The sequence below is a fragment of the Astatotilapia calliptera genome, chromosome 22, assembly GCF_964374335.1.
Source record: "Astatotilapia calliptera chromosome 22, fAstCal68.1, whole genome shotgun sequence".
NCBI classification, from domain to species: domain Eukaryota; kingdom Metazoa; phylum Chordata; class Actinopteri; order Cichliformes; family Cichlidae; genus Astatotilapia; species Astatotilapia calliptera.
The window spans coordinates 8983551-9009802 of NC_137442.1; the positions used below are offsets into that span (position 1 = coordinate 8983551).

At 41.0% G+C, this 26252-nt stretch overlaps 3 protein-coding genes across 6 annotated transcripts; 1 reads left to right on the top strand and 2 right to left on the bottom strand.

Moving 5' to 3' along the window:
* Nucleotides 1-205: 205 nt before the first annotated feature.
* On the bottom strand, nt 206-6361 carry zbtb22a (zinc finger and BTB domain containing 22a). Of its 4 annotated transcripts, none has more exons than XM_026156802.2 (4): nt 5920-6361; nt 4393-4611; nt 2952-3723; nt 206-2563 (listed from the first exon to the last, which is right to left on the bottom strand). In XM_026156802.2, exons 2-4 carry the CDS (start codon nt 4597-4599, stop codon nt 1485-1487), a joined length of 2058 nt encoding a protein of 685 aa, XP_026012587.1. In that variant the 5' UTR covers nt 4600-4611; nt 5920-6361; the 3' UTR covers nt 206-1484. The 4 variants fall into 4 exon arrangements, with proteins under 4 accessions (XP_026012587.1, XP_026012590.1, XP_026012589.1 ...); XM_026156805.2 differs by having other exon boundaries at nt 206-2560; nt 5920-6346; XM_026156804.2 differs by lacking the exon at nt 5920-6361 and adding an exon at nt 5698-5829.
* A 3011-nt stretch (nt 6362-9372) lies between these two features.
* Nucleotides 9373-18736, top strand: scn1bb (sodium channel, voltage-gated, type I, beta b). The gene is made up of 6 exons (XM_026156856.2): nt 9373-10118; nt 10204-10370; nt 12642-12879; nt 14131-14272; nt 16585-16659; nt 18242-18736. The coding sequence occupies exons 1-5, from the start codon at nt 10070-10072 to the stop codon at nt 16652-16654; spliced, it is 666 nt and encodes a 221-aa protein (XP_026012641.1). The 5' UTR covers nt 9373-10069; the 3' UTR covers nt 16655-16659; nt 18242-18736.
* Nucleotides 18737-20877: 2141 nt separating this feature from the next.
* naxe (NAD(P)HX epimerase) lies at nt 20878-25875 on the bottom strand. Its single transcript, XM_026156850.2, has 7 exons — nt 25705-25875; nt 23919-24108; nt 23732-23840; nt 22693-22803; nt 22464-22574; nt 21975-22122; nt 20878-21337 (listed from the first exon to the last, which is right to left on the bottom strand). Exons 2-7 carry the CDS (start codon nt 24089-24091, stop codon nt 21138-21140), a joined length of 852 nt encoding a protein of 283 aa, XP_026012635.1. The 5' UTR covers nt 24092-24108; nt 25705-25875; the 3' UTR covers nt 20878-21137.
* Nucleotides 25876-26252: the final 377 nt, after the last annotated feature.

Below are 26252 nucleotides of genomic sequence, written 5' to 3' on the forward strand. Positions count from 1 at the left end.
TGTTAGCCTCTCAGGTGCCAATACACTGACTGGCTTTGTCAGCAACTGCTAGATAAAGCTGTAATCTCATCACCATTGATTTTAAGTTTCTTTCTTGAGAAGTCATTTAACAAAATATTTAAAAATGGCCTCAGTGCTCTAAAATAACACACAATATTAAAATGAGCCTCAGTGATATGTTTTAAAATGATCACAGATCACCAAAACCAGGAAACAAAACTACTTTTATTACCATGATTTTTTTTTCTTCACATAAGTGACATCAGCATGGCACGGGAAAAAAGCATTTTTATCCTTGTGTTAAAGGTCAATGGCAAATAATTTATGTGCAAAATGCGAGAAATACATTCACAACACTGCTTGGTAGAGTTTTAAGCATCACTAAACAAAAACTGAGCCTATGTGACGCTGCAAAATGAAAAAGGATCACTTGAAATTAGAATTTTTTTTTTCTCATGTTTTTCAAAATAACCATGGCCTGTAAATAATGTAATGGACAAAACTGAAGCAGTGGCTCAAAGATTTGTTGCGTTATACATTTCCATCTTTTAAAGTGTTTATGTACATACAGCAGAAAGCTGACAAATCCTTTGGGATCACCAACACTTTAACTGATTACTAATTATCTGATCAAACTCGGAAAATATCAGTTTTACTTTTCATGTCTTTATTGAACACATTGAGTAATCCCACAGTGTTTATTCTAAAACGGTAAGTAAACTATTGAATTTATTTAGTTGGACAAACATTAACAGCATTGAGGCCAATAATATTTCCTGTTTTACTGCATCTTCCCAAACTCTTCTAAGCATCAGATTTAGAACTGCCGCTATAAACGTATTTACTCTCTCAATGCCTGCAAAGCATCCAGTTGGTGGATGGTAAGACTGACTTTTGTCTCAACTGTGCTCAGAAAATTATTACAGAACTGTTTTGGAACATCCATCTGGTCTTTTGCAAACTTATTTACTTAGCAAAATCCTTCCATTAACACTATTTGTTATTCAAAAGTTTTCTGTATATCTTTTAATTATTTTAGTAAGTGTAGATATATTGTTTGCAGATATATTGTGGTCTCTGTGGCCTTTGGAAAAAAAAAAGAGTAGTGCCTGTCCTATATTTCCACTTTATATAAATTTCAGAAAAGGCTTTGTAAGTAATCAGACTGTGTACACATTTGTTTATAGGGATAAGTGCCTCTACATCCCACAAGTCAAATCTCATTGCCTTAATTGGAACACCTGACTCCAAGCAGCTTTTCTGAGAACTCATTAGCACAAAGGTTCGCTTATTCTTTCCATCCAGCACTGAGTGATTGCTCAATGTTTCATAAATAAAAGAATGAAAAGTATAACTGCTTGTGTTCTTCGTTTATTCAGATTGTGTGAAGATCGGATGACATTTCATGGCAATTTAAGCAAAATCCTTCTTCAAACTTTACAGTAAGTGCTTTAAATCACCGTTTTCCACATAAACGTTTAATTTCAGGTAAAGCTCTCGCTGGCCTCCTCTTTAAAAACGTGACTGCCAGGGTCCAAGTTTTGCGTCTGGGTTCTTAGCTCAGCAACTATCCCAGAAACACTACCCAAAAGCCCACCCATCCCATCCTCTATCTCCTTATGAAAATCCACTTCCTCAACTTTCACCTGTCCTCCAGTGGGGAGAAAGGCTTCCCCTTCATCAAATCCATAACTGTAGCCATCATCCATATCTGCTGCTGCGCTTGCACTGTTGCTGTTCGCCGAGGAGCTGGAAGCAAGTCTCTCACATCGGGCCTGATGTCTCAGGAAGCTGTCTCTCCAAATGACTTTCTTCCCACAGAGGCTGCATTCATAGGGCCGCAGCCCTCCGTGGGTTTTAAGGTGCTTAGTGAGATGGTGCTTCATTTTGAAGGACTTTGTGCAAACAGGACACCCAAAGGGCCGTAAATTGAGGTGCTGCATCTTCACATGCCGGTCACGCATACTCTTCAGGGTGTAGGCTTTCCCACAGTGGCAGAAGTGTACTTTGCCCGTGTAGGGCGCAGCAGCGAGGGACACTGAGGATGATGAAGATGGGGTTGGAGGTGAAGGGGGCGGTGGAAATGCAGCAGAAGATGAGGACAAATGGCGACTGGAGGTAGGGGTCAAAGAGCCACCCTGCCAATTCACCTCCGCGCCCGCCACTGTAAAGTCAGGAGACACGGGGACCAAAGGCCGCTGGGAAACCTGTCCTGTGCCATCTTCAATCTCATCGTAAGTGCCTCTCCTATAGGTCGCTTCTGTGAAACATTCAAAATCCACATCCTCCTCTTCATCATCCTCATCTTTACTGCAGCTGCCGCCCTCTCCTTCCTGAGGCCTCTGCTCTTGCTGAGACCAGGCACCTGTTTGCCACTGAAGCCTCGCTGAGGACGGGCAGGAAGGGTCTGGAACTGCGTCACCTGTTTGGCAACCATGAAGACTGGGCAGGTCTGTGGCTGGATCGCTTCCTACCAAATCTCTTTGCTTCATCACGTCTGCACTCTGCTTCCCTGCAACATGTCCAGCTTCGTCATTTTCATTTGAAACTGAGTGAAAGTCTGCTGAAGACAAGAAGGAACAAAAGCACAGTTTATTAAATTCACTGGGAAAATGCACAAAGAGAAAGAATATATGACCCAGCTATCTGGTCAGATTCAACATTATTTATATTTATATCCACTGCTGACGTAAATCAGAATTTCACTAAATTGAAACCAATAAATAAAATATTTAAATTCTTGTATTTATTTTATAATATATAAACATATTAACTTTCAGTAACATTTACAGTAAATGTCAGGGCACTGCTGTCAGTCCAAATCATCCCCACAAAAGCTGCAAATTTCTTTATATTTGGAAAAAAACTGCTGTTCAAGAAAAGTAAAAATCCTAATAACAAATAGTGTCTAAAAAGGATTATTTAATGCTGTTCATATTTGTCCATCTTACCACAGTGTCCCATTTGTGCAAAGCCTTCCTTCTTCCCCGTCTCTTCTCCTACTCCTTCATCCGCCTCAATCTCTCTTCTCTCACTCCTCCTCTTATCCTGCGTCTCATCACCATCCCCACTCTCTCTATTCTTATCGAGTGGTCGATCAGAGGTCTGTGGTGCCCCCCGCTGTTGAAATCTGACTTTCTGCTTTAAAGCCTCAGCACCCAAAAACCCCCCATGGTGCCGGGCATTGTGTCCAGGTCCGTCATGAGTAAAGTGACTCGTCTTAGCATTGCACGATACCCATGTCTCCTCGCAGCTGGTGTAATCAGTCTCCACATAGCCAGGAAGGCTGTCCAGCTGTGAATCAGCCAAGTGCTGGGCTGACGAGGGTCGAGGGCGTCCCCATCTTGAGAACTGCTGTGGGCGTCTCCATGTAGCCAAAGGAGGCAGTGAATCTGGCTTCTTCTCCCTCCTCCTTCCCTCCCTTTCTGCATACAGGCACTCCGTGCTGCTCGGGGACTGCTGGCGAGATGCAGAGCCGGGGTGAGCTGCGGCGGCAGCCTCCCCAGAGGCGCCCTCTGCTAAGGACCGAGGCCTCTTCAGGATCTCGGTGCATTTGTCCACGATGTGCCACATCTGGAGGAAACTGGCCACGGTGACATAGTTGACGATATCGTCATGCACGATGCTCAGCTGGCCAGTGTATGCAGAACTCAGGACGCTCTCAAAGGCAACTGGGTCCATGACTGAGGGCAGGGAGACAGTTGTAACATTTTTCAGTAACACCTGTGAAGAGACAGAAACAAAGACACACTTTGACATCTGGACTAAAATATACACATAAACAGGTTTTCTGCCAGTGTTTTACAAACCCAGTGCCTTTACAAAAACAAACTGTTGCTCAGTTTGTTATCCATTTTAAACATAGAAAAACAGCTAAAGAAACTATAAGGGAGGCTTAAGACACCTGCTTTTTATACAAAAGCTAGGTTTCCGCTAACTGGAGTCACTGATGTGGACATTTCCACCATGTTTGTGCTGTTTGATGAAATTATCTGAGCTACTGTGAGGTACAGACTACCCAAGGATTTTCTGCTTCAGTTTTGGCGAGTGAAATTCAAGTATTTTATCATAACCATCAGCTTATGTTACTACGTATTAATTAGCAGGTATCTTTTTCAGTGGATTGCACTCCAACAGTTAATAATACAGCTTTTAAACATGTTTGCCAGCTGTGGCCAAAATGTAAATATTAAAGCTCAAAATGTGGAGTAGAAAACATGTGGGTGATATGCTCATAAAGGCTGTGAAGTGGTGTCTCTCCCTTCGTCTCTTGTCACCCACTCTACATGCAGAGATGATTTTAGGTATTCTAATAGTGCTATATTACTGGAGTGCAACATCAGACAGTAAATCCCAACAACTTCAACCCTGCATTAATATGCTCTGCCCTACCTGATCATGAAAGTAAGGTGAGGATGCAGCGAGGACACAGCGGTGAGCCCTGAACACTTGACCTTGCACCTGGATGGAGAGATCGCACAGCCTGCCTTCCTCCCGCTGCCGGTTCAGATTGTCCAAAACAGCTGCTCTGGCGCCTGGGAAGCACACCTGGACCGTCAAACCGGCCGGAGCCACAGACCCACTGCAGGTCGGATCCATGGTCAGAGAAACCTAGAGGAAAGGCACAAAAGTTGTCAGTTGTTTTCTCATATTTTACTACACATGTAGTTATTATTTTTCTAATCCACACTTATACATATAATGCATTATAGACTAATATATGTTTTGTTACGCCATTAAAATATGCAATAACACTGTCTGGTTTCCACAAAAGAAGGCTGATAACATTCACCGCAGAAAAGATCAGCTGGTACATTAATCTATTATCCTCTGATTGATCTTTAATTGCTTACGAGTAATTTCATGAAGACCAATTTTACCTCATCATTTTACCTCAAATGTCAGGTAAAACGCTGCTAATATCAGTGTTATGGAAAATATGCTGTTTGGTTCCTGTACCGAAGAACTCAACACTATCAGGGCTTAACAACTATTGACTAGCTCCCTCACACCAGAGACTTGCCTGGGCCCACCGGTGAAGTAGTCTAGGAGGAATTGTCTACCTCTGAATGTGAATAAGACCACAGTTACGGTGACTAACTTCAGAAGGAAGAGGGCAGCTACATAGCCAAGACCTATCCTGGGACAAGGTGTTGAAGTAGAGGGCTACTCCAGGCATCCAAATCAGGAAAACCAACACAGATTGTATACAAGAAGGGTAATAGGAGACTCTATTTCCTAAAGAAACTGAGATCCTTCAAAGCATCCAACAAAATGCTGCAGATCACCCAATTTTAGACTTTGCTGAAGTCTGCTGGGGAGCTGGTGACTCCAACATACTGAATAAACTGATCAGACAGGCTGGCTCTGTGACTGGCTGCACACACGACACTTATGAAAGAGCTGTGGTCGAGACGAGGCCACTGAACAGTCTGCTATCCATCATAGATAATCTTGACCACCCTCTGCAACACTTACTAAACAGACAGCAGAGCCTGCCTCAGATACACTGCCACAAGGAGAGATATACAAAATCTTCCCTTCCACATGCCATCACACTCTATAATTCAATACATCCGCCTACCAGAAAGCCATCTGCCAGATAATCCGGGTGTTATCTTTAATGTTCAATTTAAGTGCTGTAACGATAGCATTTCCCGAATATGGGATAAATAGGGCTGATTTATTAATAACCACCTGTGTTCATCCCGAATAATTTACCACCTGGTGATTACTGCTCACGTCGATGCTCTACTATTTCACCATCTACTTTTAAAGGCGGCACTCACACGATGAAGGGCTGAAGACATTCGCTCCTTAGTTTTTGGTTCATTGTTTATATTCCCTGGGTTAAGCTAGCTTTTAGCTACATTAGCCAGTCAACAGTTAGCCCAGTAAACGTTAGTTTAATGACTTTACCTTCGATGAGCCGAGATTTTGTTGTTTTACATGGAGCCTCGCTGACTATTTGCAGCAAAACGTCACTGGTAAACTCCACATGCTAACCGCCATCTCAAAAAAATCACGCTAATAAAACGAGACTAACGGCAGCCTGCCCGCAGGCGCAGCTGCTGCTTATAGCCAGTTGACTAAGCAGCATCCTCATACGGTGTGAGTGGGTGTTTAGTGTAAACGTCGGTTAGAACTGTCACGAAACGCCATCACACGTTAACCTGTTGATTCACCTGCCGCTGAATAAACAATAGCTGCATGGACAATTATTAAACGTTACTGACAGACCCATTGTTACATGTATTGACAGAGCCCAATCCCCGAGAAACTGGCTGCAATCCAGCTGGAGGCCCAGCAGGGGGCGCTCCGGAGATATTCAATTAGCTGACAGTGCAACACGGATAAAACAACAGCTTCTAGACAAAACGGTCAATGTGTAATTTAATTTTCGCATATCTCATCGATAATGGGCCTGTACTGAAATAAAACGATGTTCCTGTCCTTTAGTTAGTCCTCACAGAGAAGCTTATGCTGCCCAAAAGCTAGCATTTTGCTAAGACACACGTTTCTACAAGCGTTAAATAAACAGTGGAAGAAAAGTTAAACCGCAACAGAAAACAACATGTGTGATGGTTGTGGTGGTTGAACGGGACGCTGCCATCAGGTTAGTTGCTAGAAATTCTCAGCTACTGGTGGATTCATGCCCAAAAGTAAAATGGCGGATGCAGTAAAGCGGCTCATAGTGCTGTGAAAATAAATAAAACCGCCAACGTTTATCTCCAAACAAAATATCATAAAAATTTCAAATTTTCCTCAATGAAGTTTACACTTTTAAAAATGCAAAAGATAAAATGAAAATGAAATACCCCCACCCACCCCTTGCACCTAAATAAAGTTCAAGGTTCAAGGTTCTTTATTTGTCACATGCATAGTTATACAAGTATAACACACAGTGAAATGTAGCCTGACACGCTCCTCGACATGTGCAAAAATTGGGGGGGTGTAGAGGAAGAACATTTTTTATATATATATATATATATATATATATATATATATATATATATATAGTATATACACTGGGTGAATGTGCAGTAGTAGCAGCAAGCAGGTGAATTCTGTACATTAATATGAATAGACATCTGACTATTTTACAGGATAGACAATATAAACATTAAAATTAAAGGAATTTGGAATGTACATTGTGCCTTGGTTTAGAGTGTCTGGAAGAGAGTCCTGTCTCAGTCAATTATAGATGATGTGAGAGCGCGGGTGTGTGTGTTTAGGGCACGGATGGCTTGGGGATAGAAGCTCCTCTTGAGTCTCTCTGTCCTTGCCCGGAAGATGCGGAACCTTCTACCAGATTGCAGAAGTTGGAACAGTTTGTTGCCAGGATGGGACGGGTCCTTCAGTATCTGCGCTGCTCTAGTCCGGCATCTCCTGGTGTGTCCTGAAGCAGGGGGAGAGCAATCCTGCAGCAGCATTCTGCTGTACGGATCACTCTCTGGAGAGCTTTTTGGTCCTTCACACAGCTGTTCCCGAACCACGGTGTCATGTTCTGTGTGAGGATGCTCTCCACAGCGCCTGTATAGAAAATCCTGAGGATCTTTGGAGGGACCCTAAACTTCCTCAGTTGTCGTAGGTGATACAGGCGCTGCCTAGCCTTTTTGGTCTGGACCTGAATGTGGGCAGCCCATGTCAGGTCTGAGGAGATGTGGACACCAAGATACTTGAAGGACTGCACCCTCTCCACTGGAGCTCCATTGATGATAATGGGCTTGTAGTCTCTGTGCTGACCCCTTCTGAAGTCCACCACCAGCTCCTTGGTCTTGCAGACGTTCAGCTGGAGGTGGTTGTCCTGGCACCACGATGCCAGATTCTTCACTTCATCCATGTAGGCCGCCTCATCGTTGTTGGAGATGGCACCCAACACCACTGTGTCGTCAGCAAACTTCACAATGGTGTTGGAGCCATGGGTGGCCACACAGTCTGAAGTGTAGAGGGAGTAGAGCAGTGGCGAGAGGACACATCCCTGAGGTGCTCCTGTGTTGATGGTGATGCTGTTGGAGAAGCACCTGCCCACCCTCACCACCTGAGTTCTGCCAGTGAGGAAGTCAAACACCCATGCACACAGACGGCTGTTAAGTCCCAGATCCCTGAGCTTTGTGAACAGTCTGCAGGGCACTATTGCGTTAAACGCTGAACTGTAATCAACAAACAGCATTCGCACATAGTTACCCTGTTTCTTGTCCACGTGGCTGAGAGTGGTGTGTAGGACGTGGGCGATGGCATCCTCTGTGGATCTGTTGGATCTGTAGGCGAACTGCAGCGGATCTGTGGTGTCTGGGATGGAGGAGGAGATGATGTTCTTCAGCAGCCTCTCAAACACCTTCATTACTACCGAGGTCAGTGCAACTGGCCGGTAATCGTTCAGGGATGAGGGTTTGCTGTTCTTGGGCACAGGGATGATGGTGGATCTTTTGAAGCATGTGGGGACCACAGACATCAAACATCAAAATTATTATAATTTTTTTAAGTTTCCACAAATATCTAATGGTAAAACTCAATGTGTAATAAACACTGGGAAATACATTAAAATAATTTCACGAAAAATTCCTTCACTGTAGCCTACTGTAATTTTAACTGGATTTTTTGAGTCACCTCCCATTAGCGCCCCCTATAAAACAAGAAGTCCAGAAAGTGGAAGCTCTCTGATGCCCTGTATGAATCAACATGGAGTTAAATTAAAGGGCCATCTCGCCCTGTTCTCGTTTTCTTATTTATCATTTTCCATTTAATTTGCTTCCAACGCACACCGGGATCCCTGCAGCAGGTTTGAGGCAGGGTTAAATGAGCATCAGTTTAAAAAACCGTACAGAAGAGGCTCAAACAGCTGTCACATGCAGCACCTGCCCTGTCTCACACACGCTTGGCTGTTTTTACCGCAGTGCATCTGCAGCAACAGCCTCTCAACAGAGGTGCCGCTGTGGCGCAGGAAAAAACAACGTTAACTGAGCACTGGACGGATTTATTTGAGGGTTGTGTGTGTGTTTTTTTTAATTGCGTGTCTGGCTTATATGCCTGCGTGTGCGCTCACGCAGTTTGACCTGCAATGCCAACGCGAACGAAACATCTTTTCTCCGAGCACGGGGTCATTAGATAGCTGAAATTATACAAAAAAATATATATATAGCTGCCATCGCAGGAGAGGACAGTATTTTTCTATATTTTTTCCAGGAGAGACGACTCTGCTCGAGGAGAGGAGGCCTGATCAGGACAGTGGCTCTGATTTCATTGATCCGATTAAGGATAATTACCATTAGACCATTAGACTGGTCTCTATTAAATACTGGTAGCGTGTACCCTGTAAAAGGTAGCCATTTGTTTCCTGCCGTAGAGCATGCAAATTGATTATAAATGCACTGGCATGTAAATGTATTGTTGACGTTTATTCAGTAGCTGGCATGTTGCACTCTTGAACACATTCATTTTAACCTCGTAAGCGTCTATACTCTCTGTAATTTTCCAACATTTAGAGCGGAGCATGCCCCAGGGAGGTCTACTGATTGCTCTCTGCATCTCATATTAAAAGGACCTCAGGAAAAAAAAATCATAACCTCAGGGTGCGGATCTGGGGAGCACTGTGAGTTAACAGATATCTGGATCGTTTCATAAGCTATTTGATTATTGATAGCAGAAAAGGTCACCGCGTGGATGCGGGAGGCCAGTGGGTGTGTAAATTGGGGGAACTGTCTCAAAAGGAGCAATAATTTGTGGCAATAAATTCTGCAACCAGAATTCTGGAAACTGTTGCCGGCTTGAGCCAAAGACCTGAGTGGTTCCACGGGACATTACATTTACGCGTATACGGTTTGCACTTTACAATGCATGTTTAGCTGCTAGTTGTCACCAACACATGACATCAGCCTGCACTTAAAAAAAACAAACAATACAGATAAGCTTCCTGAAATCTACAAGAAAACATTTGCAAATATCCATCCTGCTATTGCAAACTCGGAGGTGCTCAGTGCGTGAGTGTCACTAGGCTCCGTGAAAGCTTCAAGAACCATTTTAGGGTTGTACTTTTTGAGGCCCCTCCTTCGATAAAACATCTGGAGTTATGGCACTACTACGTTTTCTGCTATTTTCCTTCCTCTGCACGCTGTTTGGTGAGTGGGCGGGATTCCTGGCAGTGTTTTGCTATGACACCTTGTTAACCCAGGCTGATGACATCTCTTCTTTTCTTGTAAACAGTGTACCAGTGTCACGGGGCCTGTGCAGAGGTGGACTCGGACACTGAAGCTGTAGCAGGCAAGGGTTTTAAACTGGGCTGCATCTCCTGCAAAAGAAGGAGTGAGGTGAGAGGTGAAGCCAGCGTCGAATGGTACTTCAGGCCAAAAGGGGAGGCTGACTTTTTTCTGGTGAGTGTTTCCATGAAGTGGGATTTATGGCCCTGCAGATCTGGGTTTCCTCCCATCTTTTTTAAAAAAAAAAAAAACATTTATTAGAAGAAGGAACAAAGTATAGAAGTAACTTGCTGCTTTATTTATATAAAATAAACACTGTTCAATATATTTTCAGGGGAGACGACAGTAGGAATATGATTGTGGAACTGCATTCGTTTTCAGTTTAGAAACTTACATTTGTGAATCTGAAATTTGGCACAGAATTAAAAAAAATCAGATTAATCTGAAATTCACAAGAGTTTGCGTTATTGTCTTGATGGAGTCCAAATAAAATATCTTTCCAAACCAATCGGGAATCACTTACATAAACGTAAACATGCTGTTTCAGTAGGCAGGAGTAGAGGTAAAGCTAAAATAACTGAAAGACAAACTCATGTAAGATTACATAATGTCAGGTTTGAGTCTTTTTAAGGACACTTTCGGTAGGATAAAACCAGTGGAGCACTTTAAAGGATGCTTCTTTCACCTTGTTAATAAAGTAGAAGAAAATAACTGCAAAAGCCAGAGCTTCTTCCAGTTACTATCACACAAAACGATTTCAGTACATTTGAAGGAGAAGCAATATCCTTCAGGAAAAGAGCTCTCATTTCCTAATTGCAGTTTTGATGATGGAGATTAAAACAAATTTTAGTCTTCCAAGATCCTCACTGTGCATCGCTGAACTGGATGACATACACGTCAACAAGTGGGCCGGTGTTGCACCAAAAAGATTTCTGATGTTTCTGATGTATGTATGTGTAATAGCTCCTCGTGTTGGTAAATTAACTGGATTTATGAAGAGGTTATCTATAAAATAATACCTAAATTCTAATTAACCCAATCCTTTTTGGCCAATTTAATAATATCTTTACAGAACTATGGTGCTATTTATGCTTGTTGCAATTTCTGCAAAATCCCTTGAAAAATACATTTATGTCAATGACACACAGCGAAGCCGCTACCTCTGCTGGACCTTAAATTCTGCTTTGTACACAACAAGCAGCACTGCTGACTATATGGGAGGTTTGGAGCAGGAAGTCTTAGTCATGCAAGCATCCATAAAATCAAACTTGTGGGCTACTTCTCTCAGGATTTGAGCTATTTATATATGCACTTATATATAGTGCACACCAAAGCTCTCCTCCTTCCTGTCGCTCTCACTTACTCGCACATAGACACCTACAGTACGGTCCTCAGTCACATAATAGCACCCAGTGATGAGACCGTCATGAGCTTCAGATGGGAATCAATTGGAACATTTTACTCCACTGAAGTCATCAAAGTGTCAGAGAGAGCTCTGCTGACCTTGTGCTGGATTCTCTGTTTGATGCCGCAGTGCATGCTGTGTTAATGTAGCCGTGGATGTATTTCAGTATAGTAGTGTCTGAACGGTCGTTTTATAATTTACAAAAATATGCCTGAACAGTTTCAGGGGAAAGTGTGTTTCATATGGGGTGACTGGGGGTGTAGACAAATTTAAATCGGAGGCAACACATCCATCTACAATATGGTAACGAGGTATTTTCCTCTCACATGATATCCATTTGGAGCTGTCAAGTGTGTTTACTTAACCAATTAACTGAAAATCTAAAAAATGGAGTATGTTTTTTACTCATGAACCTGGACATATTTTTTTCATTGTTGCTTCCAATTTGAAATCAAACAATCAGGGTACAGCTGAAGTGTAGACTTTCTGCTCTAATTCAAGGGTTTAACAAACATTTAGCAATAAATGTTTACGAGTTACTGACAGTTTTTACACTAAATCCTTGATTTTCAAGAGATATGAAACACATTTCCAAAATAATAATAATAATAATAATACATCGTAGCCTAAATAACATAATAGCTCATTGGTGGATGTTCATATTAGACACCGCCAAAGTTTCAGCGTTTTCAAAAGTAACACCTGTGAGCCAAATGCTCTGTTTCTGACAGTTTCTTCTACCCTTGGCTCTGTGTGATGTCATGGAGTGTGTATATCCCAATAGAGTCATCTCAGACACCTGGTATTAGCTGTGAGAACAGAAGCTCCACCCACAACTGTTCCGATCTTCTGTTTAGGGGGGGACAGCCAATCAGAAATAAGTTCTCTTTAAGGGGGGAAACAAACTGAGCGGCTACACCAAGGCCCAGAATAACATAAATAATGAAAGATTAATTTTAACCGTCACTCATGCAAAGGTGTTGCATAAGAATATGTAACTGGTAATGAACACAACCTTAAATGATCTCTGTGTCGTCCAGATGTACACCTACAATGAGGATGGCCCCACCATTGAGAGTGACCAGTTTGAGGCTCGTGTCGACTGGAACGGAAGCAAAAGGAGCAGAGACATTCAAGATGCGTCCATATACCTGTTAAATGTCACCTTCAATGACTCGGGCACTTACCGGTGCTTTTTCAACCGCATCCTCTCCTACGAAAACTACGAGTACAACGACGTTGTCAGCAAAGTGGTGCACCTCAGTGTGGTGGGGAAAGGTACGACTTTATACAGGTCATTAGTATCTGAGCAAGTAGACTTAAAGACATCTGAAGACAGTTAACAAGAAAAAGCTAATTTATTGCTAAATGTTAAAATATATTATGCATATTGAAATAAGGTTGAAAAGTGTGGTTTGAGCAGTCAGATTTAGATTTTTTGAATTTTTTTGAATGAATTTATCTTACGTGTAAATGTGGCGATCAATGGTGGAGATGGCTGAGCATTTTCAGGCCTTAATTAGACTTAAGCAGACTCTGTCATTGCAGAAGCATTTCACAAACTGATTCACACTCACACAATACAGACCGTCACTCTTTTAAATCTCACTGTGAGTGCAGTGTGCATTCCTATTAACCTGGAGGTCCCTGAACAACAACGGAGCTTTAATATTATGAGAATGCAGCCTGCCTCCATTTTCAGAGGTTGAAGATTCTGGCACTGTCAATAAAGCAGCCTCCTAGTCTTTGTTATGATTAAAATGGAAGCAACATTCATTTTGTTTCACTTCTATTTCATCAGTGGCTGATATTTACTCTCTACAGTTTTCAATAGATGGAAGAAACATGTCTAATCGTGGATACTGACACGCTGCCAGTTCAGCAGCTTAGCTGAATTATTTAATGTTTCCTGATAAATGCATTACTATCAGGCAGCATAACAGTAAGCATATATAACTGTGCGCTCTTTGGTTCAGTCTCCCAGACACGGATCAAGTCTAGTCTTAGACTTTGCGGCGATCTTAATTTAATTTCCCTTTGAATCTAGGACTAGGCTTTAAATACGTCTGGAAAACTGTCTCTTAACTGGAACTTTGGAACAAATTATGATTAATTAATAGATATTTTGCAAATATTTAGACTCTTAAGAGAGCTTTGCATAAACGAATGCCTGCAAATTGTAATGAACCGAAGCAATGTTGTGAAGTGGTCCAAAATTCCTCTGCAAGAACATGAGAGACTGTTAAAGTCATTTTATTATATATTATATATTTTGATTAAACTCAGTAGTGTCTCACAGGCAGACTGCACAATGTCACAAAAGTGATTCTTCTGCAAGAAAAACTAAGACTATTCAAGCACAGAATTCTTTATTTCGATGCGTGTGGCTCTTGTGGTTGAAAACAAAAGATTTTAGATAGAACAGATGTTTCCTCTTTAGGTTTTAGGTGGTTTCAGCTTTTTCTCGACCCCGTCAGGTCACCTTTGTTTTGTTTGTTTGTCTCGTCTTTCCTGGTTTCCTGTATGCAGCCACCAGAGGTACAGCTTCCATCGTGTCAGAGGTCATGATGTACGTGTCCATCATCGGCCTGCAGCTCTGGCTCCTCATAGAGATGATATACTGTTACAGAAAGATAGCAGCAGCTGGAGAAGAAGCATTACGAGAAGCGGCGTAAGTATTTTTCTCTTACACCTAAATGCATGCTGACTTAATGCATGTCAGAATCTTGTATATACAGTTGAGCCTTTTCATTTCAAGATTCAGCTTGAAAAGATATACAAGATGTGCTTATATGTTAAAGGCTTATAAAAGTGTTTCTGAGTGCAGTTATGAACTGGATGCAGATATGTTGGCCAATATTAGTTTGTAGCTCAAAATAAAATGAGTCACGCGTTGCTATTGTGGACCAAGATGTGTAATTAAGTCATTTTACAGTTGAAAAGGAAACAAACATATCTGAGACTCCTTATTTTCTGGCACTTATTGGCATGCATATTTGTAGATATTGATGAAAGACAAATTTGGGTTAAGGCCCGGTCACACCAGCATTATAAACTCACTCAGAGGTGCAAATGAAAGAAAATTTTAGGTCTCCAGCTGAAGGAAGTAAACACTGTGTGAGTGTAAGCTAGGGATTCCAGAATTTTGTGTCTGCAGGTTGGGTAAAAACATTTTAGGTGTTCCAATTAGGCAAAAATTAAATTAAAATAATTGTAGTTCACACTAACAGTCACCTCAAGGTGCTTTAAATGTCACAGATTTCAGGCCGAACCAAATACAGCTTTTAGAGATGGACTAATTAAACAGAAAAAAACCTAAAACATTATTGAGACAATGTGGAAAATTAAAGAAACAGAAACATGACATAAAGCTAAAGAGGGCAGCAGGGTTAGAGTGTAACTGAACAAAAAACTGATAGAAACTGAGGCATTAAATGGGCACAGGAAGCAATCAGGAAAAGTGGAAACACTAGATTAACAGGGCACAGCTGAAACTAATTAAGACAATAAGAAAGGAAATAATATTAATGATAATGTACAAGAGACCGAAAAGCAACAAAATAAAACAGGAAGTACCCAAATGGGGAAACCAAGGAAAAGAGAAACACTTGACAACAAAATTCAAGAAGACATCAGAGAGACCAGACCAAACCAAATCAAATCAAGTATAGGGGTATTCTAAACGTTGAAGAAAAACTGATTTCAAAAGTAAGAAGAACTAAAACACTAAATGAGAATCTTGAGATGAAATAGAACCTAGAAGTAATTAACACATCCGTTACATTTTTGCTATAATTACAAAAAACCTCAACGATAAACTAAGAAATCCTTACCGAAGGAAAAACCCAACAAAATCCACAGATTATGTTATTTTATTGCAAGGTAAAGACTGCACATCGTTATAGAGAGAACCCACAAAAAATCAGAGGATCCACTGTGAGTAAGAACTACCTTTTAACAAGAAGAACCTTCCGGCAGAACCAAGCTGTGGGAGGGCAGCAACCTGGCCTGAATGGTTGAGAGATGAGGGTAAAAGGAAGAAAGGAAAGGAAAGCAGAGAGAGACCACGAGCAGACACAAAGTATGGGAGGAAGTAGACAAAGGTTGCAGTAGTTGCATATAAGCACATCCAGGAGAGTGGGAAGAACTGCTCAGTGCCTCATGGGAAGTGTCCCAGCAGCCTGAAGCAGCATACCTAAGGGATCATTCAGTCACCTGATCCAGCCCTAACTATAAGCTTTATAAAATAAATGAGAGCATTCTTTGGAGTTGAGAGGGTATTTGTCTCCTGAATCCAAACAGGAGAAAATGACATCATAAAAAGGTGGATGTTAACCCAACCCAAACTCAACCCTAAATGCTCATTTTAACTCATGACCTGTTGCATGTTAAGAAGTTAACTTTCCTCGGTGTGCAAAAGGAGAAGAATCACAGAAGAGGGATATGGTTTGGCAGACTGCCAAAGAGACAAATTTATATGCAGAAATGATAAGAGATATGTGAAAGCAGTTGCGGTTTCCTTCTCATTGATACTTGTTTATTAGGTGTTATTTTGGCTTACAGTGTTTGACGTGAATGGTACTTTCCTCAAAAACAAATTTGGTGTGAGTCGGAAGTTGTGAAAAGTGTGTATTTCCCCATGAGTCATGTCATTGTTTATTGTCCTGCTATAATCACACCTATAATTTTAACTTTTGCCTTTGCCTGCTATATCATTGTTTCCTTTACTATAAGACTGTCGCTGTCTCCATCGTGTTTGTGTGCGTTCACTTGTGTGTCTTTGTCCCGTTCCCTCTTGTCGCCTTGTCGTGTTTTCATCCTGCCATCCTCCTCCCTAGTCAAAACCAAAACCTTCCTCCTGTAAGTCGAAAAGAAAATCAAACCTGTATCTTTTTATTTTTGCATTTTTTAACCCATGTCATTGTGATAAAAGAAAACATTGCAGATGATTACTGAAAATGATTTTCTTTTTTTCCTTTCCAGAAATGCTGAATATTTAGCGATAGCCTCGGAAAGTAAAGATAACTGTGCAGGGGTACAAGTCGGAGAATAGCACAGGTACGTTGTGATCATTTAATGAAAGTGGATGTCATCTTTCCATAAAAGATACCTACTGTTACAATGTATTTTAGAATAATTAGAAACACTACATAAATGTCATTAAACCCTGTCAGCTGACCACTCCTAACCACGGCTTTGTTTCAAACATCATGTTTGATCTATGTAAACTGTGTCCCTGTAGCAACAATAACGACGTCAAGTATAAAATATAAAAGAAAAAATTGCTCTTTACTTATTATCTAGTCTAGCAATTTTCTGATTGTATTATTATGGTGAAAGTTTTGTTATTTCTAGACTGTGTACTTTTATTGAAAACATTATGTAAAGGTCATTAAGGGTCATTTTTGCACTTTTCTATGGATATAGCAAAATTGTTCTATGGATGTCCATGAAGCTAAGCTAGGCTATTAGGCTGCTAACTTAACATTTACTAGAAAGTGCAAAATAAACTTTGTAGATTTAAATACTGAGTTCTTGCACTAAAGTATATTTTTGAGGGAAATTAATGACAGGTTAGAAAGGTGGATCCCTTGAATTTCTGCTCAACTATATTTTTTCACAGCTAAAGTGTTAAAGTGGGACCAGCTTTGCTAATTGTGTGATACAAATACTGTACCTTCAGTTAGGTGAAAATGTGTGGGTTTTAGACGTCAGACTAACACCCACACAATACATGTGTGTGCAAGGGGGGGGACACAGTTGGAGAGGTGAACATGCAAGGGGCAAAGGTAGTGAAAGTAGATGAATTTAAATACCTGGGCTCAACCATCCAAAGCAAAAGACAATGTACAAGAGAGATGAAGAAGCGAGTGTAGGCAGGATGGAGTGGGTGGAGGCAAGTGTTAGGGGTGATTTCTGGCAGAAGGATAGAAGCAAGAGTGAAAGAGAAAATGTACAAGATGGTAGTGAGACCTGCTGTGATGCATGTTTTGGAGATGGTGGTACTAACAAAAAGAAGATGCTAACATTTTCACTGGTAGTGACCAGAATAGACAGGATTAGAGACCACTGCATCAGAGGGACAGCTCAGGTAGGGCAGTTTGGAGCCAAAGTTAGAAAGGAAAGGCTGACATATGCAGAGGAGGGAAGGTGGATATATCTGACAAAGGATGTTGAAGATGCAAGTCAGGAAGAAAAGAGGAAGACTGCAGAGAAGATTCATGATGTAGTGAAGGAGGACATGCAGAGGGTTGTTGTGACAGAGGAGGAGATGGATGCAGATGATCTACCCCTAAGGACACGATAATAAACCTTTGTGAAATATTAGGAATTAAGTATTATTGGAGTCCAAAAGGCTACACCACCATGTACTCCAAACCTCATTACTAAATATAAAACTGATTTGTTTTCTCTAATAAAGTGTAAAAGCATTATTTATGGCACCATCTAACACAGATATGTTGTCACTGATTAGGTGTGCAAAGCTGAAACTAATGGAAAACAGCTGTGAGATCATTTTAATTATTTAAATGTGGCTGTAGAGGTTGGATTAGTTAGAGATAAACTGGATTTTCTACAAGCTCAGTCGCTTTGATTCTGCGCCAGCACTTCCATTTACGTGAGCCGTCTTTGTCTTCAGGCTTTCTTCATGGACTGAAAACATCCTTCCACTTAACGACCTGCACGATGACAACCTGAGGGAAAAACTCTTCGTCTCAAACCTCTATTTTACCTTCTTAACAAACCGAACAAAGGACAACACACTAGGAGAGCATGGTACCAGCACTGTATATAGTACCCTGTGCACAAAAAGCATGTTCTGCACTTATATGAGAAACCATTATGCATTAATGAACCACATTGTCTGAAGCATATACTGTACGTTCAGTATTTGTCTTTAAGTATATGTAGTCATGCATTTAATATGAGTGGTGTTGTAGAGAGTCCATGAGGCTAACTGTCCAAGAAAGCTTTTTACTAAATCATCACCACATAATGTATAAAAAACACCATATGTGTAAGTGATTTCTAAAATAGAATGTGATGGGCTACAATAGACTGTATTTCTAAATTAACTGCTAGTTATAGATTCAGTCAATAATAAAGATGTATTAATAAAAATGGAGAAAACGTGGTTGAAAATTGTCGTGCTTGGATATTATGATTGATGATTATGATGAAGATTTCAAGTGAGGTCTGCTCAGCTCCAGCTCCATTTTTAATGTTCAAAACAACTTTTTTTTTTTTTTATTCTTCTACTGGACCTGTCTAATATGAGCGTCCACTTTTGTAACCATATTTAGAAACCAGTGATTTATTTTGAAAGTTACTGGTGCCAGGGGGAGCAGTGTAAGTAGTTCATAAACTGCTGATATACTGGAATTTTCCCCCACACAAACATCTCTTGGATTTGCAGTCTGAAAATTGTCCAAATAAGAGAAAATACCCAGTGAGCAGCAGTTCTCTGGCTGAAAACGCCTTGTTGATTCCAGTAGCAGCACACCACACTATATGACACTCACCTTTAAGAAAAACAAGATGAGGACAAATATAAAGCAGAGATGTGTTTCTGTTAGAGGAGTTAACCTGTGGAATAGTTATGACAGTGATTTAAAAAGGTGTAGTTCATTTTCCTTGTTTAAAAACATGTTTAAAAATAGAGTATTAGAAAAATATATAAATCAAGAATGAAAAGAGCAAAAAGGAGAGAAAAAAAAAACAACCTCTTGATTCTTTTGCTTTGATGTAGTTACTTATCTAAGGTGGAAAGTTTTTTTTTTCTTTGTTTTTGTTTGTTTGTTTTGTTTGGTTTTTGCTTTGTTTTATTATTTTCTTCAAGCCCTGTGTACAGGAGCTGCATACAAAAAGATATTTTGTGAAAAGGGTTGGAGTAATAAGCAAATGCTTCTGCCAATACCTTTTGATTAGCCTTGTCTCATGCTTTCTTTCTTTATGGTAGATTTTTGTTCTGTTTTCACTGTTTGTTTGTTTTTTCACTGTTTTCACTGAGATATGAATTTGAATGCTAATCAATCAAATCAAATCAAATCAAAAAACCTAAGAACAGGAAACCGAGGCTACAATTAGAAAAACATGGTCTGATCTGATGCGTCTCAGTTTCTGCTGCAACATTTGGATGTCAGAATTTGGCATAAACATGAAAGTATGGACCCATCCTGCCTCGTGAGTGGTTAAGCTGCTGGTGATGGTGTAACGGTGCAGGGGATATTTTCTCGGTACGCTTTGGCCTCCTTAATACCAACTGAGCATTGCTTAATTGCTGCTGACCATGGCTATCCCTTTATGACCACAGTGTGTCCATCTTCTGATGTCTGCTTCCAGGGGGATGATACTCCACGTCACACAGTTTAAATAATCTCCAGCTTGTTTCTTAGATGATACTGAATTCAGTCCACTCAAATTACCTCCAGTCACCAGATCTAGGAGCAGTACGGCAGATTGTTTCATGTCAATGCACCAAAATCTCTGAGGGATGTTTCCAGCACCTTTTTGAGTCTATGCCACAGAGAATTGAAGCAGTTCTGAAGGTAAAGAGGGCCTAACCCATTATTAGCATGCTGTACCTAATGAAATGACTGGTGAGTGTACGTATATGCATCCAGCCATCCATTTTCTTCCGCTTATCCGGGGCTGGGTTGCGAGGGCAGCAGCCCAAGCAGAGAAGCCCAGACCTCCCTCTCCCCAGCCACCTCCTCCAGCTTATCCAGGGGAACACCAAGGCGTTCCAGGCCGGCCAAGATATAATCTCTCCAGCGTGTCCTGGGTCTGCCCCGGGCCTCCTCCTGGTGAAACATGCCCAGAAAACCTTACCCAGGAGGCGCCCAGTGAGCATCCTTGTCAGATGCCCGAACCACCTCAGCTGGCTCCTTTCGATGTGGAGGAGCAGCGGCTCTACTCTGAGCCCCTCCCGGATGGCCGAACTTCTCACCCCATCTCTAAGGGAGAGGCCAGCCACCCTTTGGAGGAAGCTCATTTCCACCGCTTGTATTCGCAATCTCGTTCTTTCGGTCACTACCCACAGCTCGTGACCATAGGTGAGGGTAGGGACGTAGATCGACCGGTAGATTGAAAGCTTCGCTTTTACACTCAGCTCTGTCTTCACCACAACAGACCGGTACAGCGTCCGCATCACTGCAGCCGCTGCACCAATCAGTCTGTCGATCTCCCGCTCCCTTCTCCCATCACGTATATACGTGTACGTATATGTAAAAAAAAAAAAAATTGGGAAAAGCAGAATATATGAACTTTAAAAAGTTTGTCAGTTTGTCAGAGAAAGAATTTTTTTATTTTCATATTTACTTTAGCTGATGCTGCCATTGTGCTGCAGGTGTGATGAAGGCATACGATTATGTCACATAAGCTCTCTTAAAATCAACAAACAAGACGTGTTAATGAGTGAACGGATGTCACGCTGCTGGCTGTTTCACCCAGTTTACAGCCTTTATGCTGAGCTAAGCTGATTGCTTTATAACGCCAGTGACAGCTTATTTCCCTTCAGTGATGGCCCACATCTCTTAGAGTTGCAAAACACAGTCTGTGCCGGGGTACTGGGGCAGGTTGAGTTGATATTTCTTCTCCAAGCCAGGTGGCACAAATCTGCCTCCCAAGAAGTGATATCGTCCTTTAAACAGGGAGGCGGATTTCTTTGGTGCAGTGAGAGAGATGAGCATGTCAGGCTGGAGTCCATCTGTGCTACCCTGCTCCACATCCCAACCTTTAACATGAAAACAAACAAAAAAAGGCTGTCACTAACCAGCTGAAATTTCTGTTTCCTGAGATAATCTGCAGTATGTCTGTTAGCGACAGTTGTTAGACCCAAATCAATATCCTCTGTTTGGGAGCGCGGACATGCAGCAGGCTTCATGCAGTTATTGATTATAATCATTCCAGACTGTTGACAGATGCACTGCAGTTTAATAAATCCTCACTGACAATAAGCAGAACTCCACAACATTGCTGGCAAGCCGTACTGCAGCGAGGAGGACTGCAAAACCACATGTTTTTCAGCTAAAAGCTGGCTATACATTGGGTTTAGTTTAAGAGGTAATGCTAGCAAAAGTTAATACATCCATTTTTATAAGAGACATTTCAATTCAAGGTTGTGGCGACATGGAGCTTTCCCCAGCTGCCATGAGCTGGGAGGCAGGTTATATCGTTGAAGGGTTAGCAGTCTGTCAGCATGGCTAACAAAGAAAAACAGCACTTCACATTCACATCTTCATGGTGATGTGCTAACCCCTGCCCCACTATACTGGTGCATGCCTTATTGATTACTTTTTAATGGCAGTAATTTTGTATTGTAACCAGTTACTTCACAAAGTAATGTCACCCAAGGACTGGTGAGGACTGACCTGAGGGGATGTCGATGCTGGCTGTGGGCACTGTGGACTTTTTCAGTGTGTCCAAGATAGAGCCAAAGGGCTCTCGCACAGCTCCCTTGAAGCTGAAGCCAAAGATGGCGTCTATCACCAGGTTGTATGCTTCATCAATCGCTTTGGCCTGAGGAGACAGTTTTACCCAGATAAGTTAGTTTCAAAGGAATTAATCAATAGCTTGAAAGCACATTTATTTCAGTGAGTAAATCCATCAACTAAAGCTCCTCTTAGCTACCAATGAAATTATTCACTATCTAGTTTGCTGTAATAAAAACAGAGCTATTATCCCCTCAGTATCATTTAGACAGCTAATTTAAACTGGAGCCTAATTACATTAGCTCTGTTCATGTGTAACAGAGCATTTGTACAGCTTCATACAAAATGCACAGTCAGAAAACAATAAGCAGTGTGTCTGTGTGTTTACATTGGATAAAGCTGCAGCTACATATTTTATTAACACCAAACCTCAGGCATCTCAGTCAGGAAGGGGATCTCCATTTTCTGGCACTGTGTGGTTAGGCCTTGGAACAGCGGCTTGTTTGGCCTCTTTGGGTACAGGATGGTCGGCTCGTAACCCTGAAATCAGACACACAAAGTACTAACGAGGAAAAAGGAATTTAGGATTTTAAGGCTGAACGAGGATGTGAAAATAAATGGTTTACTTTCCTCTTCTGTGAAATTGAGAGACACTCACAAAGAGTTTCAGATGCCGGGCACAGACCAGGCCATCGCCCCCGTTGTTACCTGGTCCACAAATCACTAGCAGAGAAGGTCTGGCTTTCACCAGAGAAGTAAGTGGATATGCCTGAAGGAAAAGAAGAAAGCAAAATAAACTTTGATATATTTAACCTCCTAGGACCTGGCGTCCACATATGTGGACATCACATTTTGGGTTGTTTAGACCAAAATCCTAAATTTTGCTCTACAAGGGCCTGATATCCACTTACGAGGACATTATACTGCCACTGTTCCATCGAAATTTTAGACAAATATCCTCATATGTGGCTCTAATTTTTCTCAGAAACAAAAATCAGGTAAAAAATATGGCAATTCTTTGTTTTTACATTCATTGGGTCACAATCAGCCCAAATATCAAAGAGAAATTAAAAATGCATGTCATGGAAGAGTTTGGGTCTTAGGAGGTTAAGGGCCCGTTCTGTGTTAGTTACGCAAACCAAGTAAAGCTTCTTCCTGCACCTTCGAGCAAAATGCAGTTGTATCAAGTGCATCTCAATTCCACAACAGCAAACTTAAAAGTGCAGTTGAAAATATTTCAGACTTTGATTGTGCAAAAAGACGAATGTTTCAACATTACTATAACGTCATCAAGTGTAATGTTACTTTAGTCTGACTACAGAAAAATAAAGGCTGACGAGTAAGATTAGATCAGAGTTTTGGGGGAAATTCATCACACGATTTTTGCGTAACTGGTTGGTAGCTGTCTATTTACATCAATGTTTAAACTTTTATTTTTGTAACTGGATTAAGTGGCTCAACCATAGAATAGAAGAAAAAAGTGAAAATATTTCTACACCCCACTTTCGACCGTTGTTTCTTTCTTCAAACCCTAAAGACACCAAACTCATTTTTGAGCAGCTGGAATAGGTAGAGGTCTCACATTAGTTCCTGAAATAATTATTTTACATTATAAAAGAGTTTGTTGCCAGTCCAGTGACTAATATTCCTCCCGTTAGATTTGCATTTCAAAAATAAGAGCCCACGGTGACGCTCACCCGTGTGACGGCTGTGGCACAGCTGAGTCCAGCCAGCTCCATCAGTTGATCCACACTGAAGCCGTACTCACTGAAGAGCTCCTCGTCGATGTGCTGGGCCTCCTCCTGCCTGTGAAGTATTTACAGGTCAGTCTAGACTCATGAAGTCTGGTTTTACTCTTATGTGTGAAAAGGTTAAAACCTTCACCCGAGATATTTGATGGCCTGGGCCATGGTGGACGCTGGTGTGCTGCTGAAACAGTCCTTTCTGTGGCTGTTAGCTGCAGCGGGCAACGGGCATGTCCCTGCCTGAGCGAGGGCTGTCGCGGCTCGTGAGGTCACCAGGAAGCCGATCCCAAACAGAGCTCGAACGCTCAACATCCAGATGATACAAGCTCCTGAGGAAATTTAAGAAAAGACCACAGTGAGCAATGTTCAGTCTGCTGATGACGCAGGTTTCACTCCTTTCGCTGTTTCCTTGCTTTTATTTGCTCACACCTGCAGACTGCAAACTTAGAATCAGTCATTCCCTTCGTCTGCGTTGCTGCTTAGTATGCGTTAAAGAAAGAGGTGAGACACCCCACTCTCACACAGTCTGTGCAACACCAGAACATGGTTGATTAAAACTAAATAAAAAAACCCATACTAGGCATTTAAAAAACAAAATTCCACAACAAAAATGAACTAAAATGATACTGTGTTATTACAAAACTAATACAGTAAAGATAAACTGAGTGTATTTTCTGTGTAACCATCAAAACAAAAAAATAATCTAAGTGCAGTAATATTTACAGATCTGACTGCTTTATTTCCTCCCACAGGAGAAAATCATCTTGAATTAGACCACTGCAGCATTAAAAAAATAAGAATAACAATAATAAAAACAAATGTAAATAGATTACAAGTAACTTATTTTATGTAAATACACTAATAATCAATACAGAGAAAACTATTATCTGTATCGCTAAAATTATGTGAAAAGGAACATTATCACAGGAATCTCTGCAATCCTGTGAAAAACTAATTACAGCCCATGATTCAGCAGCTTGTAGCACCACCTTTAGCAGCAATCATTTCCTGTATGAGTTTATCAGCCTCTAACATCACTAAGGGGGAATTTTGTCCTACTCTTCTTTATAACATTGCTTCGGTTCCTTGAGGTTTGCAGGTATTTATTAATGCACAGCTTTCTTAAGAGCCTGCTGCATTTTAATCATGCTGAGGTCTTTCACCTGGCCATTGTAACACCTTGATTCTTTTCTTTTTCACAAATTTGCTGCTGTGCTAGACATCACTGTCCTGTTGCATGACTGAATTTGGGTCAGGCTTTAGCTGTCAGACAGATTAAAGAACAGTTGAATCAAATATGAACTGGTGCAGACAGTCAACCTGGTGACTGTAAGGTGACCACATCCTGTGTCTGCAAAACACTCCTTCCAAACGAGCCAGACTTGTTTAATCTTTCTCTAACAGTTCATTGCACAGATCGATCTTTTGATGAATTTGCTGGGAAGTTTGTGGTACTGTGTTGACACACCTGAATGTTGCAGACCAGCAAAAGTGCCTAAACTTGTGCTTTTACAGAGGTGCTCATGATCAATTAATCGTGATTAGCAGCACCTTACTGCTACATACCCTCTTAATTACAATGAAAGCAGTCAGGGTTTACTTATTAATCCACATGACTGCACAGAAATAAAAAGTGTCTGAACTATGAACACTGAAGTGAAACAGATTTCACTTGCTAACATCCAGTTCGATTTATGTTCAGATCAACGCGACTAATATTTGTAAATGTTTATTAGCATTTGTATTTTTTTTTTTTTTTTTTTTATCTGCATTACACGGTTATGTGGATATTACTGTGTACACATTAATGTCGCAGGGCTACAGTAGGAGCACTCTCATGTCCACTTCACTGTTATCTAGCTCTGACTTGCTAGCTAACGTTTAGCATTTGCTCCACTTCGTGTCAAAACATTAGCGACACTCACCAAATTTTAACACCCTTTTTCTTGCAGACAGCTTCACATGCAGTTTTGTCCTTTTAAACCACAGAGCTCTTAGTTTTGGAACTTTGACGCTGTGCAAGAGCAACACTTGCACCCTGACCTTGTAGGCTACTTCCGGGTTTGAAAGCGACCTGAAAACCAGGATTCCAAAATAAAAGCCTGCTCTCAGTCGGAGAGACTGCAGTAAAAGACACACTTTTCTAATTAAAATGAGAAAATATGCGTAACCCTTACTATATATAAATGAAGTAGAATCCCTATATGCCAGCTATATAGAATCAGACCCATGTGACACACGATATAAGCCCATTTTATACATTCTTTTTTATATCCTTAATTTAACTATAACTAGTAAAGCACAAATGTTCAAAAACATTTCCATTAAAGATATTCCAGTAAATAATTCTTTATAAAAACAGAAGGTCTATGAGCAGAAACTTCATTTATGATTTGGAATGTTCATTATATATATGAACGATTTGATTTTGAAAATATTTTTATTTATTTTTTGTAATTTCAAGAAGCAGGAA